The sequence below is a fragment of the Ostrinia nubilalis genome, chromosome 3 (genome assembly GCF_963855985.1).
Source record: "Ostrinia nubilalis chromosome 3, ilOstNubi1.1, whole genome shotgun sequence".
Lineage (NCBI taxonomy): Eukaryota > Metazoa > Arthropoda > Insecta > Lepidoptera > Crambidae > Ostrinia > Ostrinia nubilalis.
The window spans coordinates 6,226,102-6,244,981 of NC_087090.1; the positions used below are offsets into that span (position 1 = coordinate 6,226,102).

The 18,880-nt window shown below is 38.1% G+C and overlaps 1 protein-coding gene across 1 annotated transcript in view; it reads left to right on the plus strand.

The window, feature by feature from the left end:
- Positions 1 to 18,880, plus strand: part of LOC135088153 (T-box transcription factor TBX20-like) — a 79,076-nt gene that overhangs the window by 39,311 nt on the left and 20,885 nt on the right. The window contains exon 4 of the mRNA XM_063983039.1: positions 5,817 to 6,090. Coding sequence (XP_063839109.1) covers positions 5,817 to 6,090 — 274 coding nt within the window. The remainder of the gene's footprint in view (positions 1 to 5,816; positions 6,091 to 18,880) is intronic.

Below are 18,880 nucleotides of genomic sequence, written 5' to 3' on the forward strand. Positions count from 1 at the left end.
GAATGCATAAAACAACATACTGCTCTAACAACAACCGCCTATACCACACGTACAAGACTTAAACGCACCCGTAATTAACATGTTCCAGTATGTTTCTAGGAATGTCTTACAATTAATTAACCACAAATACAAAGTAAATATATCGCTTCATTAATATTTTAATAAGGCAAATCCAAATTACATCGGAATTTCACGCAAAACATTACTCGTGAATTATCGTGTGTTGAAACAATAAAACATTTCTCGCATAACTACAATCTCAACGCAAAAACAAAGAAGAATTTTTAATTATCAAAGCGTTTTCCTGTAGTGAGGCGCCCCGCGGCTCCGCTACTTTATTCACATTGCGCCCGAGTCGTTAACAAAACGTCACTTTTCACCATATTTATGTCTCCATTATATTTCATGTATAACGACGTCGTAAAATTGAAACTTCGCTGAAGAAGTGCCATTTTCACTTTCATAAATTGATAGCAAACAGTTATAACACTATAATTTATTATAACGGCTTCCATTTACTATTCTTTTAACACTTCTGATAGATGTACGAGTATGTCTTCATATCGTCAATAGTAGTGTATTTTATAAATAATTTAATGTTAGAAGAGTTTTCCCAACTTTCAAAGACTAATTTACGAAAGGGAAGACCCGACAAGACAAATTACAGAACCGACCCCCGACGAATTTACAAAAGTAATAAAATGAGATTTCCATTTCGCACGATTACCCAGGAGACGACAAAACATGTCAAGTGTCAATTTGTATAATTTACAACGGAATTAAAATGGCGGTCTGACAGATGACAGTTCGCGTGGCGCTCGTCCCACGGTGGCGTCACTCCGAAGTTCTTATGTGTTCTGCGAATCTTGTTGAGTTTATTTTATTAGTCTTTTTAACGTCACACAAACGAAGTATCAAGTAACAGGATACTTTGTTTTGAGTTGGGAGATTAGCCGTGAGAGACGAGGCCGCGTGGCGACGTAACGAGACGTGTGAGCGACAGCAGCGCCACGCATTGCACGCGTCACGCGTGTCAAGCTTCCAATTCGCGGGTCGTTTGCAATGTACACCGACTGTTCACCGTTACATCCTATAGTAATAACATCGCCCCTCCCGACGAACTCATATATCATCAATACTTGTTACTGGTAACTAAGTGTTACAAGAACCGGGAAAGGTCACTCATAATCGTCAATAATAACATTAGGTGCAAATTGACTGAATAAACATGAATGCACCGTCTTTCGCTGGGTTGCGTGCCAGCCCTGTATGCGACTGCATGACATTTCATACAACCAGTTGTGTGTCTAACGCGAATGCGTGACCACTACTTAGTAGTTAAATACATGTTTGACTGAATAAAAAAAGAACTCTATGGCTTTCTAGATTCCACGATCGACTGTAAATGTAAATATTGTACCCACCAGTGACTGATATTGAACTTTATTTAGTTATAAAAAGTAAAAAACGGCTGCGGTAATATACAGCCCTTTGTATTGATTTATGTCAAAGGACATAAATATGGCACTTAACTAACAAGATTGAGGGCATAACAAACAAGCTACGGTATTCACACCGTTGCCAGAATAGTCAACAATACGACGAATTATGAAAGGAACTACAGAAGGGACCAGTTTGAGCCACAATCGACTGACGGATAGATACAGCCTATCCAGTTTCACACAAACGCTGCTAGTTTCTCGTTTGACACAATATTAATAGTATTGCTGATTGCCAATGACATTTATAAACGACCGACGTCATGTATGATTTCATTACAAATACCTACGAGAATTCTAACTTAGCCACCTTGTTTTCTACGAGCTATGCTATGCTAATATACAGGCTTCAGATGATCTTGATGGATTGTTTATTAAGGATCATGTGTACTACGATAATACTAGAGACTTTATTTATGCTTATCAGTACAGGGTTGAAATGTTTAACCGAATCATGAATTTGGTTTTTTGGTTAATTTTCGATTTTCTGATAATAAAAGTGAAAAAAAATAAGTTGGATTTTATCATACAAAATACATTTTATCACTACTAGTTCGCGAATACTTGCGCATCATGAGTTCTGCTACCAAACAAACCAAAATAAAATACATACTTATCATATCTAAACGAATCAATCAAAGTTAACATCAATATAATCCGGTGGGTCCAATCAATGATAGATCTTTGCGGAAAAAATTCTAAGCCATAGTTAATCTCGACTTTTTGCTTCTTATAATAACATGTTTCGAATTTGATGAACATTTCGCAATGCCGAATCTACTATTATTGTGTAGACTCTCTACACTGTAGAGTCTCCAACGACAGGTGCTACTAAATTTACTATTTCAACATTACGAGTAATATTTAGTTTTGACTCTGAAATATTTCTGCCAACACGAAATAAAATTAGTTCAATTATTGTCTTAGGTTAATAATAATTTGTTTTAATATACATACATAATACAAGAGTAGTTTAGAATTGTTCCTCATTCGTAACTTTTAATAAAAAATAGTTTATCAAACAACATTAATTTGCAGTGATCCATATTAGGCATTTTAATTTCTATCGAGTTGTTTACATTTATTATAATTGTCTTCATTCTGATATAAATGGAAAGATAAACTAGCATAAGTTAAAAAGCAATAAAAAGTCGATTAAACAGTCGTCGATATGATAACTTCCCATTTCAACGTGCACGCAACACCCGCAAGAACAAGCCTGCGAACATGAAAAACTGCTGACAATTAATACACTTCAATTACTACTTGAATTGGAGCAGTGTGTGTGCCCGCATTTATTTGCTAATTAAAGCAAAGGTCACACTCTCATATTAATCGATGATAATCTAATTATAAGTATCAAGTCATTATCCAGTAAAACAGTCTGGCTGAGGCCACTAATTACTTGTACCACGTAATGAGATTACCGTACTAAAGTAAACAAAGGATTGTTTCCCATTAATATTTATCTGCAGTCTTATTATAAATCCTGTAAAGCATAATCTAATTGTTTGGGATAGGATACTCTTTAGTTAAAATTCTTATATAATATTGTGTAGGAAATAATATTATACTTAAGTTTCGTTCATCATATGAAATAAACTTAATTTGGACTGTCATTTTACATAGGTAATGGAAAATTTGTTCCCTGAATACAGGAAAGGCAAACCACGGGAATTCGTTTAGTGCAGCAATTTATAAATAAATTCCCCTCCGACCCTTGCAGAACTAAGTAAACAAAGGCACTTGGACCAATGTAGGGCAATTTCGCGCCTCTCCGCGGAAGTGGTTATACGTAATTGGCGTTGTTACATGAAATTGGGTCTCTTCAGCGCAGTGTCATCCACGTGGTTTCTCACCGCAAGTGGGTAAACAGTATGTGGGTAATAATGGATGCTACCATCAAGGTTCATGTAAAAACGATACAGAATGAATTCCTTTGAGTCTATACGAGATAAAAGAAATAATTCCATTGTTTGGTTGATTGTTAAAGACTTCTTTCAGTACCAATTGCATAGAAAACGAACAATCATTACCCTCGTACATTTAATTTACTTTGTGATACTACGGTTTACGAATACCTATCCATTGTAATGATTATAAATGGAATAGTAAATAAGCTTTAACCAAACACAGTAGACTCTACGCGTGATACCCGTAATTACAGTATTTCGGCCATTGTATTCAATTTTGGACTCTATATTGTCGTTACAAAGATTATGACGTATGATTTGTACCTTAATGTACTTCCAGATACGTTTCCAATTGGTGTTTGTTAAAGCTTATCCGAGGGCATCGCGAGCGGACGCTTATAAATGAATTATGCAAATACGCCGCCGACGCTCCTACCGACTTTATTACGTGGCCGCGTTAACATCGAACTGTAAGCTTTGTTCCACCAGGTCCCAGTTAATTGCTTGCAAAATTAATGCCATCAATAATTCTTTGAGATATCCACTCGAATGCTTTTCAACGGCTCTTTCAACAGAAATCGAGCGTGTATCATGCAACCATACCGCTCCGTGTGTTTGTTTGTTTCTAATGCGATTTTATTGGACTACTTCCATGCGATTTGTGTAAGTACATAGTTAATGATCATTACAAAAACTTGTTGATTTACTATGTTCAATCTGATGCGGTTTTATTAACAAGAAATTGTAGAGCTAATTTGCATATTGTTTTCTACTTGAATTTTGTGTGGTTAATTCATTAGCAAATGAGTTTTAACTAATCCCAATTAATCTAGTTTTAAGTTCGAGTCAGTACATTGACATTTGAGTCATACGATGCGAGTTGGAATGTTAAATTCGTCGGATTAGAGGAGCTTTTAGGAGTGATAGAGTCGTTTATGAATATTTTCATGTAAATGGCGAGGCATATGCAAATTGCGCATTTTTAATAAGCCTCGGGATCTCTACCTGCAGATCCGAGACAGGGAGGAATTCGTGGCGCGATCGATTGTTATCCGTGATTGATGCGGCTCATTACGCGCCCGCGCTGGGTGGCAGCGCGTCTGCACTCGCTTAACGACACTCTCATAAACGCACTCGACAGCGACTTATTGTCGACCACGAGATCCCGCGCGACCGATACGGAACCATTCAAAACATACCATAATACGATTTATTTATGACCACCGCTTAACTCGAGAACCTCAATACGCGTGCTTTATCGTCCGTCGTGCTGCGGCCGTGCGTTCAGCCTCCGAGAATTTTATAGGTTTCTTCTATTTATTATTATTATTATCATACTTTCTTATGGGGCGGTTGACACCACTGCCGTGTTTTATGGCCGCTAATAATTCTTTCTTTCAATTTCCAACTTTATTGCACGCACTTAGAAATTGAATAACACATTCCATGTTTGTGATCGTAGCGATAGATCTAAGTGGGACGATATAGCTAATAGAAACAGCTGTAGCGCGACGGACGTCCGATCGCGTTAGGCCGGCGGACAAATTGTCAGCGGACGGTTATCTAACCTGACAGGTCAACGACTACTTGTTTAGTCGGGCCCCGAAATTACAAAAGTGCCGTTTAAAGATTACGAAAAAAATATTAAGAAAGACTACATCATAAATAAACTGAGGTGAGATGTTATCGCTCGTGGCCGGCAGGAAGCGCTTCGGCCCATTTAAGGGTGCATTAAAATCGAATACATCATATTTGTTTGATTTCCTAGTTCGCGTTTTACCCTGTAATTATACAAGTCACCGTCCGTGGCCGGATCTCTGGCGGTTTTTGTGAAGATGCATTAATCATCTTTTTTTATTGCGAGCATGTGTTTTGGTCTCGTAAAACACTTTTGGGGATTATAAGCTTTTGGTTCTTAATGTCTAATTTAGATTTCTGTCCGTTCTTATGAGTTCGGTCATTAGCGAAGTGAGGTCCGTCTTCGCTGGGGTGGAAAATTTATAGTTGAAAGTTTAACTTTTTATGTCGACACAATTTGTCGCAATAAAATTTGGGATCACCTGGTATTGACGACGAGTTATTTTAATTTTTACTGACGATATTATGTGGACCTCGTGTAATAAATTGTTGGAAGTGTTGTATTTAGTGCGTAGATTCATGTTTTCACCAGACGAGAGTTTTATGATTCTAAGTTGAGTGTCGTAAAACTCTAGTTTGTTGCGATAAAACTAGACGTGTAACCTACACCTACGGTCCTACGATAGATGTCTCAGTACTGATTTTGTGCGCAGACGCATTGTTCCCGACGGTGCAGTGTCACCCGGATCACTCTCAATTGAATCAACTAGGACACGGTGTTTTGTACCTTGTGGCTATGTGCAATAAGTGTTGTTTTTGTGCGCAGACGCATGTTCCCGACGGTGCGCGTGTCGTTCGCGGGCTGCCGCGCGGAGGCGCGCTACGCCGTGCTGCTGGACGTGGTGCCGGTGGACGGCAAGCGCTACCGCTACGCCTACCACCGCTCCTCGTGGCTCGTGGCCGGCAAGGCCGACCCGCCCGCGCCCGCGCGCCTCTACCCGCACCCCGACTCGCCCTTCACCGGCGACCAGCTGCGCAAGCAGGTCGTCTCCTTCGAGAAGGTCAAGCTCACCAACAACGAGATGGACAAAAATGGACAGGTCAGCCCGTAACTCTCTTTAAACGCCAATATATCAGCCGCTCGTAAAACAAATGTTACTCGTACACCTGTTAAAATAGATGATTGATGACTCAACCGTCCGAATGCATCTTCGGGTCAATAGCTGTCGTATCATAGTATCGTCATAAATGACGTGATGTATCGGTACGGCCGAGCGTGGAGGCTGTATGGCCAGGAACAAGGTGATAAAGCGGCCGAGGAGGCTGAATGAGCTATAAAGTGTTGACGTAAAACACTTGATTTACGGGTCGCCGCGGGATCATTGGCACTAACGAGCGGGACCGTGCGCTGCTCCACATGCTCGGTAAATTAGGTTTAGTCTCATCGACGCACTAAACACTGTTTCACAGGCTGGTGCTATCGCCTGACAACTTTACACTGCGGCAAAGTATTAAGTCAGTCATAAATGTAGGCTATGAACACCCCTAATGACTATTAACGATGAGTGCGGATTGGACTAGTGTACGAGTATGTTCTCTACAAATAGAGGATTATAAATTATCCGTCAGCATTTAATTATACTACGGCCACCTTGGCAATTCAATGAAAAGATGCCTTTTACGATATCTTCAAGTATGCTTAAATTTATTAAACTATCCGGTGAGATTTAATTAATGTAATAACGAAATGATTAATGTATTCTGTTACTGAGAAAGAGAATTAAGTAAATTTTGATGGTACTATACGATAAATTTGACTTACTCAAAATTAATTGAATTTATATTTGGATAGGTTTTGTTAACAATAATTTCAACATCATAATTTGTTGATTACTGGCGAATAGTGGCAACAACAAAAGAAAATCGTTTATTTATCGAATAAATTGTTAAAACAATGAAACAGATAAGTAATGCTATGATGTAGAAATCGCAATCAGAACAAGACAATTTAATAAAAGGTTTTCACTGTAATGGTGTGTAATGCGTTTATGATAATGGAAGTTTCTACTCGATCGGTTCGGGAGAAAAGGCAATGGGTGTGAGAGTAAAGCCTGGTGCACACCTGGAGTATGATGTGATACAACTTTTTCACGACCGTAACTTCAATCACTCTACAATGTTGTAACATTGTTCCTCAAGTACAGCTTGAATTGTTTTGAGTTTTGTGTATTTTTTTTAATCGATAACGTAACAACAGGAAATATGTTTAATTACATCATATTACGTGTAAGTTCAAACTTCACGATACTGCCTGTGACAAATGTGTCTGGTGTGTCCCCAGCATAATAATTATCAGCTGTTAAGGCCGCAGTACAATTTTCGCACCATGGTCAATTAGAGAGCCTTCGAGATGCCGCTGTCACGTGCTCTACTTCCTTATGCGTGTGGCAATTTATAGAATTACGGGGCAAAATTGCCGGTGTCAGCGACACCTCGGGCTTCGCGCGTAATGACGCGTTGTTGGCAACAAATTAGTCGCATATGTTGCTTGGCGTCAGCCGGCTCACTCGGCGCAGGTGCCGATGCAAATGTCACATGCCCAACCACTCACCGCAGACCCGCGTCTCCTCCCACTTTGAAAACGAGAGAGCTCTATCTACAACCACTCAACAAAGACCTGTCGATACAAACGTTTTATTACAATCGAGAGCTCTATCAAAAACTAGCTCGGACGCAGGTTACCTACGTGTGATGGATAGAACTGATAAGATCGCCGAGGTGTAATTGATTTGGAGTGACCGGAATCAATTTCGCTTTTTTAGGAAACTATTAAACTAGTGTTTGTGGGGTCCTTTTTACTGACGGTTATTAATAAATCTCTTGATGTATTTCGGTGGAGTTAATGTTACTTTATTGTTTAAGTACATTTTCATCCAATTAATTCGTTTGCCTTATAAATAACAATTAGGTTCAACATCAATCCAATATCGTAAGTTTGTGGAGGTCCCTATAGCAACGAGTCGGAACGGAACGGGCGGGGCGCGGTGATGGATGGACCTAACTCTCAGGAAAAACACACCTAATTGGCTTTCCCATAGCTATGGGGCGATAGCATCGCGCACGTCACACGGTTTATTATATTAAGCTAATTATGTAGTAGGTCAAGACCGTGAAGTGTGCGCGCCGAATATCAGCGAAATTTCGGCCGCTTCTATCGATATTAGAGCCGCGTAAATACACCGAAATTTATAAATAAAAAGTGTAATTAGTAATAAATTACTGAAAACGGAACCGGACTCGTTAATAGTAACAATGTATCGGCCACGCAACTCGACACTGGCACGCGTGCCCGACTGCCTAATTGTGGAACAAAAACTCCATGAAACCGACGAATTAATCATCAGCTCGCGACTTAACTACCTGTATTCGAATAATACAGAAATAACTGCTGCATTCGTAAGCCTTGTAATTTAGAAACCCTGCCAATGCCGCCGTGGGACCTTTTGCTACACTTACGATGCCTTTTTTTATGACGACGTATACATTTCTTTTTGTACACATTGATGAGTAGGCAGTTCTCATGAATATTATTGTTGTGTATTGCAATAAAACGTGATTTGTAATTGAGATTCTTTGTTAATCAGTTGATATTTTAATTACTTATGTTGTACTTACTTAATCTAAGTATATTTTTGATTAAATTATGATAAAAAAATATTTATCTGTAATATACCTATTGATATTTGTCATATTTTTCTCACAAGAATCTTAAAATTACATTCTAATTTTAGGCCTGCGTGAGGTGATAGTAACAAGTTATCAAGTTAAGCATCAGTTAAGTTATTACAAATAATCAAAGTCTATTTCAATCTACTTACTAGAAATTGTAATTTTCCAACTTACTAGGATTAATTTGGTCACATTGACATTAGAGGGTTAACTTTAAAAGCTTAATACAATTTCGTGAGGTATCGGGGTCAAACGTTACAATTCATGAGAATGGTCGCACGAAAGCGCGGCGATGACGGGCGGCGATTGTACGAATGTTGGCGCTCGACGCTCGGCCTCTGTGCGCGACGCGATACGGGCCCATAAATACCTAACCACATCGCAGGGTTAAACACACATACTCTCATTATCCGATTGCCAACCCGATAAATAATCCACTCAACATCGAGTTTAAGGCTAATTGTACGTAACGTTTAATTAATGAAAATATGGAAATTACCGGTTTTGTTATACATGCTCCAACTAATGACGAATGGTTGCGATGATTAATGAACTATATTTCCTGCGCTTACCTAAAAACGAGAATGATTAAAACCGCATAACGTGTCCGAAATTTGGTACCAGTTTCGGAACGATCGATAAGAGTTTTTATCGGCAAATCAGACGCTAAAGCGCTGAGGGCCTAATAGTAGGGTGCAGGTCCGGAGTCGGTTCGCGGTGTGACGCAACGAAAGTGCAATCAGCGCACATTTGCACGACTGACTAATGTCGATCAGTTGTCGTCGCCTGAGGTGTCGACTGACCGCAGTTCACGTTAGCTAGGCCTAGAACCTAGAGCTACGAGCCCTACTAAGGTGCCACAATTCTTACTTTTAGAGTTACGTTATAAAGCATTTCAAAAAATAAATACTTAAGTTGAGTTACGTTTAAAGTAATTTTTGGTATAGGTATTGTACTTAACTCTACATTTTTTTGTAGTCATACTCGTAACTGTGTAACAAATGACGTTTATGTAGATGATTTGAAATAATATGACACAGATGGAAACAAAATGAATACCTATGGTCTAGTTTATGAATCGACTGGTATTATTGAATATACCCCAGCTTTATTCAATAACTACACCTGAGTTTCACTCCGTCTCACCACAAAGCTCGAGCGAAATCACAGTGAGTCGGTAGTCAGTTGGTAGGAACCAAGTACCGCGCTCGCCAAGGGGCCACATACGTCGCGTAATCACAGTCATTTATCCCATTTATTACACTGGGAATTATGTCGTTAGACGTGCTATCGCCGTATTTATTTTATGCAATGTCCGACGCAACTGGAACGGCAATTATAATGCACTTAAGATGTGTGCACAGCTTATCTCGTTTGCGGACCGCTTTTTCATAAGAAACAAGATGATTGCGTTACGCTCATCGGCAACAGCGAGCGGCAACATCAAGATTATTTCTAAAATATTTATTTTTGTTAGTAATATTATATTTTTTTCACGTGATTGGCTTCCGTTTATCCGATTGTCTTGTGAGTTAAAGCACGTGAAAACTATTAGGTTATTATGAGATATTGTTTATAATATTACTAAGTATAACTTAATCCATAAGAATCAAGTTTGATAAAGCTTATTTTTCTTACATACGAAAAAGAGCTTTCAAAGATTTCATTAAGCACCGGATTATCGCTTATGCTATGTCCTAATATTTTTATTAACCTTTAACTGGTGACCTGCCCGTCTCTCAGACACCGCGTTTCGTTTTTTTTATTTATCTCCCCGCCTTTTTGTCGCTTCTCCCCGTGCGTTTTGGTACCTTCCGCGTTTGCCATACACCTTCGCTTAGTAGGAGGCGCACGAGCTCAGGGTCTCCTGTGTTGCCTGTGTGGAGCTTTCGCCGTCTCACAGACGTCAGGTCAGTGCTAATGTGTATTTTACCTATGTGTCTGTTGTTCGTCACCTCACAGTTAGTTTACACAACTTCATAGTGTTTGAGGGACGTCAGAGCGGTGGTAATGTATTGATATTATCTTTTATAGAATGTCTCACGATAAACAAAAGAGGTCTGCCAAAAGAAGAAGGGTTCTTAGTCAGCGAGGTATAATACAGGAGCTTCTAACAGAGAACGACGACGAGTGTAGTAGTTTTGACGACGATATAGGTGATCCTGACTTCGATTTAGAAAGTCTGCATGTTACCAAATCTGAGCAATCTGGAGATGAAACCAACACCTCCACCATTGAATAACAGTGTCCTGACGAAATAGGAGGGGTTGATGGATGAGATGGAACAAAGTGTTTCAACTATTCAACATCCTTATTGTCCTATGTATAATCATATTCTATAGCTTAGGTCAGTCGATATTTTTCAGGAATAAATTCTTACGTCTTAAACAGTGATTGCGACAATACTAACAAGGTAACTAGGGGCAGCTTCTTATTATCATTGGATAGCTCTTTAGTTATACCTCAATTGAAACTCGTGGCTTATAATGACTGCCCTACCCCGCGAGCTGCGTTCAGTTGGTGTTGATGAATTACCACCTAGACCGACTTCTGCCTCGTCCCAAAACCATCCTGGGGTTAAAAGAACATGTGCCATTTGTCTTAGCCATGTAATAAAATGTACTAGATTCACTAGAACTTATTATGATAAACCTATGTGCCTAAATTGCTGCAAGCAAAATTGTGATGTCTGTAGACGTGAACGTTTCTAGTAAGTGATGTTTGATGATTGTAGTTTTTTTTATTTCTTATCTTAGGATAGCTTTACCTGCTGAGTTTTGTTGATTAGTATCTAAACTATCTAAAAATGATGATTAGGAAGGTCCCAAAGTGTATTTCTGGGGGCTAGTATGCCCATTTTAGGTGTCTAACTTTTTTTTAATGAAAAGTACCTTGTTCAAATAAAGACTGTTTTTGTGCCAAAAACTAATGTTCTTTTAAACCATGTTTTTATATTATTTGGACAACTATATAAGTTACTAAATTCTTGGCCTCAAACTTATTTTACGTTAGCCAATTTTTTTGTACATTAGTTTTTCTTTGACGACTCTTAAACGTCACCTCACCAAATACGCACTGTTGACTTCAGGTCACCAGTTAAAGGTTAAAGTATAGTGTGTAAACCTAGCCTAGGAATCTTGGTTACTTGGTTCTTGGTCCTTGTTTTTTCACAGAAGTAGTTGCATTTCCGTCATTAAAGTCATTAGACGGCTGGTTACCTTCGAGCACAACACCATCCGCGGAATACTTTCATTATTAATAATCTGCATTTTATTTAGGGCGGTATTCGCGCCACGGCACAGATATACGGGCCAATAAAATTTAATAAAACCCTCACCGCGTCGTCCGGCTTGTCTTAATGAACAACGACAAACATCAATTCTGAACGATCATTTGCGTTTTTAATTACTGTTGATATTTTCACGTCGTTAACGTATATCCAAGGGACAAGGCAATTATAAAAACAAACACGCTAGACAGGTGATTTGAGTAGGTAGTGGATGTAAGTATAATATAAATTAATAAGTTATATCGCGTCGGAGGACTCCCGCGGCGCGCGCCGGTCGGTATACGCATACTTACGCATTTACCAGGCAAGCCTTTTTAAGAAAATTACTCTATTCTTTTGGTGGTAATTTCAAAACATTTCAAGCTTCCGACTAATTAACGGTAATGAGAAGCTGTCTTCATTAATCGTTTGACACATTGATATTGGTTCGGTTTTGCATTTATTGTATTTACATTTTACCTATGAAAGTTCGTTTTTAGCTATGACCAGTTTTGGTAGGTCTTTTTGAGGCATAATAATTAAAGCTATTAATTACTCTTCCTTTAATTTATTTCATCGTTAATTAATTAATCGCGCCGACTGTTAATAAATATTGAATTATAATAATTTCCGCCTTGCTTATTCAAATATGGCGCATATTAATAAAGTCAGGTCTTAATGGAGCTGTTACACCTTTCTTGTCAATGACTAGGAATTACTTACCAAAATATAATAATATGAGTAAGTCAAGGAATGTGTAGAATTTGAAAAGCTGTTGAAAAAAAAGCTCGTATAAATGTCAAGCTCGGAATGATCGGGGGCGTCTCTATAAAACGCCGTAGGGTATCGAAAGCGGTTATCGCCCTTTGGAATCTATGACAAATCTATTGGTAACAATATCCGTGGTGGTCAGGGTCATTACTACAAGTCAGGGCTTCTACCTCTATTGATATTACAGAAATGAATTGCGTTAAAGTAACCTCATAATAGAGTCTTTGTTTACTGATCTAACTTTCATAGAGTAGTCTTATTTTGATTCACGAATACAGGTTGAATAAATAAGGCATACTTTAGCGTACATTCATTAAACAGTTTTCTAATATTTTGCATAAAATGTTACTACTCGGAAATGAGTAGCCAACATTAGTTTAAGGCGGCATCGGTATTTGTAGAATTTTCGACAATAAATACATGACACTAAACAACATGACCTTTATTAATCTCTTAAAACATTTTAAATTATTCGTTGAGCCTTTTTCAGCAACGATAACAAGATTCACTCACTCATAAATAAATATACAATCTTCGTGTTTACATTTCTTGGATATACAAATCAAATAATAAGTTCTAATTCATCACAATAAATGTCGAACTAATCGTCTATCAAATGTAAACTTAGAAGCTAATCCTAAAACCAGCCTTTCAGAAAAAAAGCCACGAATAGCCACTAAAGCCTACTTACATAATTTGTAAAAAGACATAAAACGTCACATAGGGTGATATGCGTAATAAAGGTCTCAATAAAACGTCATACCGTAAAGCATTTATCGGGGGCGTTCGTAACTTTGAACGAGTGCCGTTATCGGCCCTTCGGATCTGTGACAAACTGACAAATCTATTGGTAACAATATCCATGGTAGAGCCGTCATGTGTCAAGGGTCACTTGTATACTGGTGATCAGGTAATAAGTTATAAAAATAGTAAGCAATCAAACGAGCTTTAGCATTGCTTTACCAATTGAATTTCTTCATTTAAAAAAATATAAAATTATGTGATAACTATGAGTTGTAGAGGTTCATTCATACTAAATTATTACTTGTTTTCGGTTAAGTATTAAAACGCTATGTTGAATATAATGGCGTAGAGTGCGCCAGAGTGCGGCTCTATTCCTTTTATAGCGCTTTTACGATTATTTAACGCTTTTCGTTAAGGAAAAAGCTATACCTAATATGTGTATTATGCCAGCCTGAAGAAATTACTGTGGACATATTTCAGCTGACAGTTGATTTTAAAAAGTTAATTAATAATTATTATTATACATATATAATATTGTACTTGTATCAAATAAGTACATTATCTTTCTTTCTTTCAAATTATTGCAAAACGTTGATGTCATATTCTTTCCACGAAAGATCCATTTCATTTTGAAGCAATTTGTATAAGGTGTAAAATTAATAAGACGCCATTAAATTAATTCAAATCACCTTCCTACTTAATTAGTAATACGAGATATCATTAGTTATCTTTCCCGCTGCGGTGATAAAAATCTGATAAACATACAAATTTTCAAGTTTATTGCCGCAATCGCTAGTTACGATTGCCAATAAACCGGTAAAACTTTTACTGCGTACAATTAAAAGCGCACATTGTTTCTGTGATCGTGTTAAATTAACAGGGGTAAAAAATATCGGTCATACGCGAGTAGGTTCGCACTTTGAGGGCTCCGTATCATGAAATAAAGTTTTAACGATTAGTCGACTCGGATGACGTTGTGTAGGTTAAGTGAATGTTCAATACCTAATCATGAGGTTAATTTCAGTAATGTTTTATAAACTTTTACTATTTTTATGATGATGAGATGTAGAGATGATGACCGTTGCGCCAGAAAAGTTCTCGAATGGCAACCACGGGCCGGAAGACGTAGCGTGGGCAGGCCTCCTACTAGGTGAACCGACGATCTGGTGTAGGTCGAGGGAAGAACCTGGATGCGGGCAGCGCAAGAAGACCGGTCGTTATGGAAATCCTTGGGGGAGGCCTTTGTTCGGCAGTGGACGTTATTTGGCTGAAACAAACGAACAATTTTTATATACTCTCTCTTAAAATCCAAATTGGTAATTTAATGATCTATAGATGGAACATAGAGAAAAAAAAAATGGATCGACTACGAATTTCGATTGAGTCACGGAATCCTAAAACGTTCGACTCCTTGCTACTCAAATAGGGTTAACGGCTGTTAATATACTTTGTGGCGATGCTTGTGGGATCTCATGAATTACTTTTATGTCATAATAAGCCTAATCGGAACGAGGAGCGGAAACGCGCGCGTCTGGCCGCCTCCATCGCCTTTTATTGCTTATAATTCGATCGTTTACTCCACTCGAAATATTGTTTTTGTTAGCAACTTGTGGAATTGTTGCTTTTTACGTTGCCAATATTGTTCTCGACTCTACAATACGGGTTTGTAAGCGGTATGACCACACATAATACGTATCAACCTAGATGTAGAGGGGTTTGATTTTTAATGTGTTGTTTTACTCGTAAATACCGGCTTTTACCAGTTATTTAAGCACCAATGTTTCTGTAATTTTTGTGATTTATAATAACAGGAATTAACAAAGTAAAAATGTACATTTGTAGTAGGTAAGTAGCGTTAATCGTGTACTAGTTACTCATGATAATCTAGAAAGAAACATAAACGACGTAAAGGTTCGATATAATTAAATTATTGTGACTCTTAATCACCACGTTCTGCCAAAGTCGAGGATGAATCGTTAATTGAACGGACGACAGCACATGAAACTATATTTTTTGTTGCAAAATAAGACTTATTACAACGGCATAAGATGCCGCAGTGTTTAGATTGACGTGCTGTTGCCGTACCTCAAGTTGTTATTAACAGGGCCGCTTGCGTGCGCGCAGCCGGATCCGTAATAACCGAGCGGCGCTGTCCAAGGAGCAGCTAATTTGCTAGCATTGTGCAATTTTAAACTCGTATGAAAACTTAATGGTGGGCAAATGTGCTAATTTCTAAACATATAACATTTTAGTTGAGACATGGCATTTTGCGTACTAGTTATTTTTCTTTTTTTTTCACATTAAATGGTTGCATGTTTGAAGTCATTTTCCATTATGCGTCCCTTAAGACTCGCTAGACAAACCATAATAGCAGGCTTGGTAGGTTTGATTAGTGGGTATTGTTTTACAATGAAACTAATGGAAACTGTGTACGAATTGGCATTGTATTAATGTCGTATTGTAGCGATCTGTTTTTTTTTCACATAATAGTAATCAGAAATGGACAACGGATTGAGTCAAATATGTACTTAGTTATTGTATTTGAGAGCCATTGTAGAGAGAATTGAGAATAAAAATAAACGAACTATCCCTGACATTCAACTTTAACGTACTGAAAACATTCCTTATATTGCCCTCAGGCAATATAAGGAATGTTTTCAGTTCGTATTACAAGAAAGCTCCAAAGTCTCGAACTCTACCACACACCGAAACCTAAATTGACTGAATTTCAGCATTTAGACGTTACGTTTTTATAGTAAGGTTCTTTAAGTTGTTTCCTTAAGCAAGTTGCTTACAACTAGACGAGTAAAAGTATAGGCACAACATATGAGTAAACCATTAATTTTACCAGTCATGTACGGTGCGCGAAGATATCCTTTTCGCGGGCCGCTCAAGATCCGCGCCAGGGATAGTAAGTATGTACTAGACCGTTCAGTAAATAGTTACGTAAACTTATGACTGATTTATAGATGAATAAATATAAAATATCACGGGATGTGAATATGTACGGGCTTCAACCTGTGATGGATATTCGGCATTTTCGCGCGCAACACCGATAATGGAGTTGCAGTGTCGGTCAACATGCGAATGTTAAGGCCTTGATTTACATTGTGTTTGTTTGTTTTGAAGCGAGAGACCGAAAGTTTACGACCCAGTCTGTTGTCACCTCCGTTGTCGCCGAGCCTCCACTAAACTACGCTCTTTATGGAGCTGCGGGAACGTTTTGTCTTGTTACTAAGCAACTGAGGCCCACACGTAAATCACTCCACCGAGATAATTATTGCCACTAAAATTTACATCTAAGCAAACACGCAAAAATTAAGTTTCCATTTTTATGCATAATCACTCGACGGTCGTATGTTACTAGCATTGGTAGAGGATGGAGCATTGTTCTCCTCGGCACATCGTTAACGGCATTATGTTTGTGAGTGGTTACACTTTAGTTATGACATTCCGTGGGGCCAGTCGACCACGGCGCACGAGAAACTTTTAAAGCTGTCTCAAACATTTCAAGAAAAAGCACAGTCGCTGCGTCAACTTGACGCTGAGTATTGAAATGCTTGCGCGTCTCTACAAACATTCTTGCGTTTTAAACGCTTGGAAATTGATTTAAGAGGTAATAAGATTTTATGCAGTTAGTTGAATGGAAAGTTTAATACGTTTATATGGAGATTAGATTAATAATATTATATATAATGTCTTCATAAAATTATGACATGTTTTTTTGAACTTGATGAGCTTAAAGCTTTCTATGGACATGTCTTAAAAGTAGTAAAATAAAGTAGGTGCCACAGTTCACCATACGGTAAAGTGCTAATGCTACTTACAGTAATTTCAATGAGAGTTGAAGTTGAAGTTGAGTTGAAGAAAAGCTAGCTCCTGAAGCTTTTCTACAACTACTTACGCAGGAAATTAATAAGACATTTGTTTTAGAAAGAGAAAAACTTCAGAATTTCATTATGGTGTCGTCGTAGCATCTCGATATTAATATTATTTATTTACCGCATTGTGATGGTAAACTATTTTATGACACGTTCGATATTAATGCACCTACGGAATGCGGTTTAAGAAAGTGGCATTGTATGCAAATCGATACGGGCGCCACCGTAAGGTATCGAGCTCATTTAGTGGAGTTATGATCCTCACGTGTTGTCACGGAGCGATGCAGTGATAGGAGCCTGCGACTTGTTGTATTAATCAAACGGTGTAATGATGGCTTAGGGGACCGACGCGCCGGACGGCCGCGGCGGGGGGCGACTACAGCGACATAACATTTCTCACTTCGATTCTGTAGTCGTATTTGTTTTTCGCTCGGCCGTCTCACTTCATTTCAATCGGAGGTCGTTTTTTAATAATCCTTTTCTCCTTTTTTCATTCCGAGGTGACGTTTATCGTGGCTCCCCGGGTGACGGCGACGCGACGCGCGCCTCTACTTAAATGACGATTTACCAGTTTTTCATTCGACTCCCGATGTCACTCTCTTTACGAGCGAGTATTTTATTCGGAGATACTTTACTGCCACTGATGTTATGATGAACGTTTTACGTGCCACTAAGTTATTTTAATGTTCCGGTTGAATTTGAGACATTCAGGTATAATAAAAATAAAACAGTGTCATTATTTTATTTTTATTTATATTAGTACAAAACACTAGATAATCAAAGTTAAGAATATAAAACTTTATTTGGCAATTACTGTAATTATTACACGATTGTTTATAGCAAAAAAATGTGTGACAATTCCAATAAAATATTCGGAATGAAATATAAATAAAAAAATGTCACACGAACATATCCACGGAATTTATTTTATTACTTACAAAACTGCGTGTGACTACCTCAATCAACGGTACAGTCATAAATAAAATCGTTTAAGTTATTAATGACAGCGTTAAACAAACTGTTTTGGTGATTCGTATTAAAATAATCCACAGTATTCGGTGGGCAAATAATATTTGCGTATTTATGGGCGCGATATAAACATAAAAACTGGCCCGTTGTCCGCGTGGAGCCTAACTAATGTAAATGCGAAGAAATCCGCTACTTTAGAGGATCATTTCTCATCGCTTACCGCCGCTGTTGACTTAGCTCAGGGCATTTGGACAGTCGCGAGAAAAAGATGGCGCGCTTATTAACTTGAAATATTGTTTTAGAAAAGGCTGGCATTCTGCTGAGTTTCAAAGTATTTAACAGAAGTAAGAGGTAATTTTTAATAGTCAACTATGCACGGAAAAAAGGCTGGATAAATAACTTTGTTTTATCTTCAATGTTAAGTTAAGATTTTACAGATTTTGAATTCGAGCTTAAACTTCTTAAGCATTTATTTGAGCTTTACCATTTGAAATCCGTAAAAAGTGTGAGATAATGGAAAATTCTCAA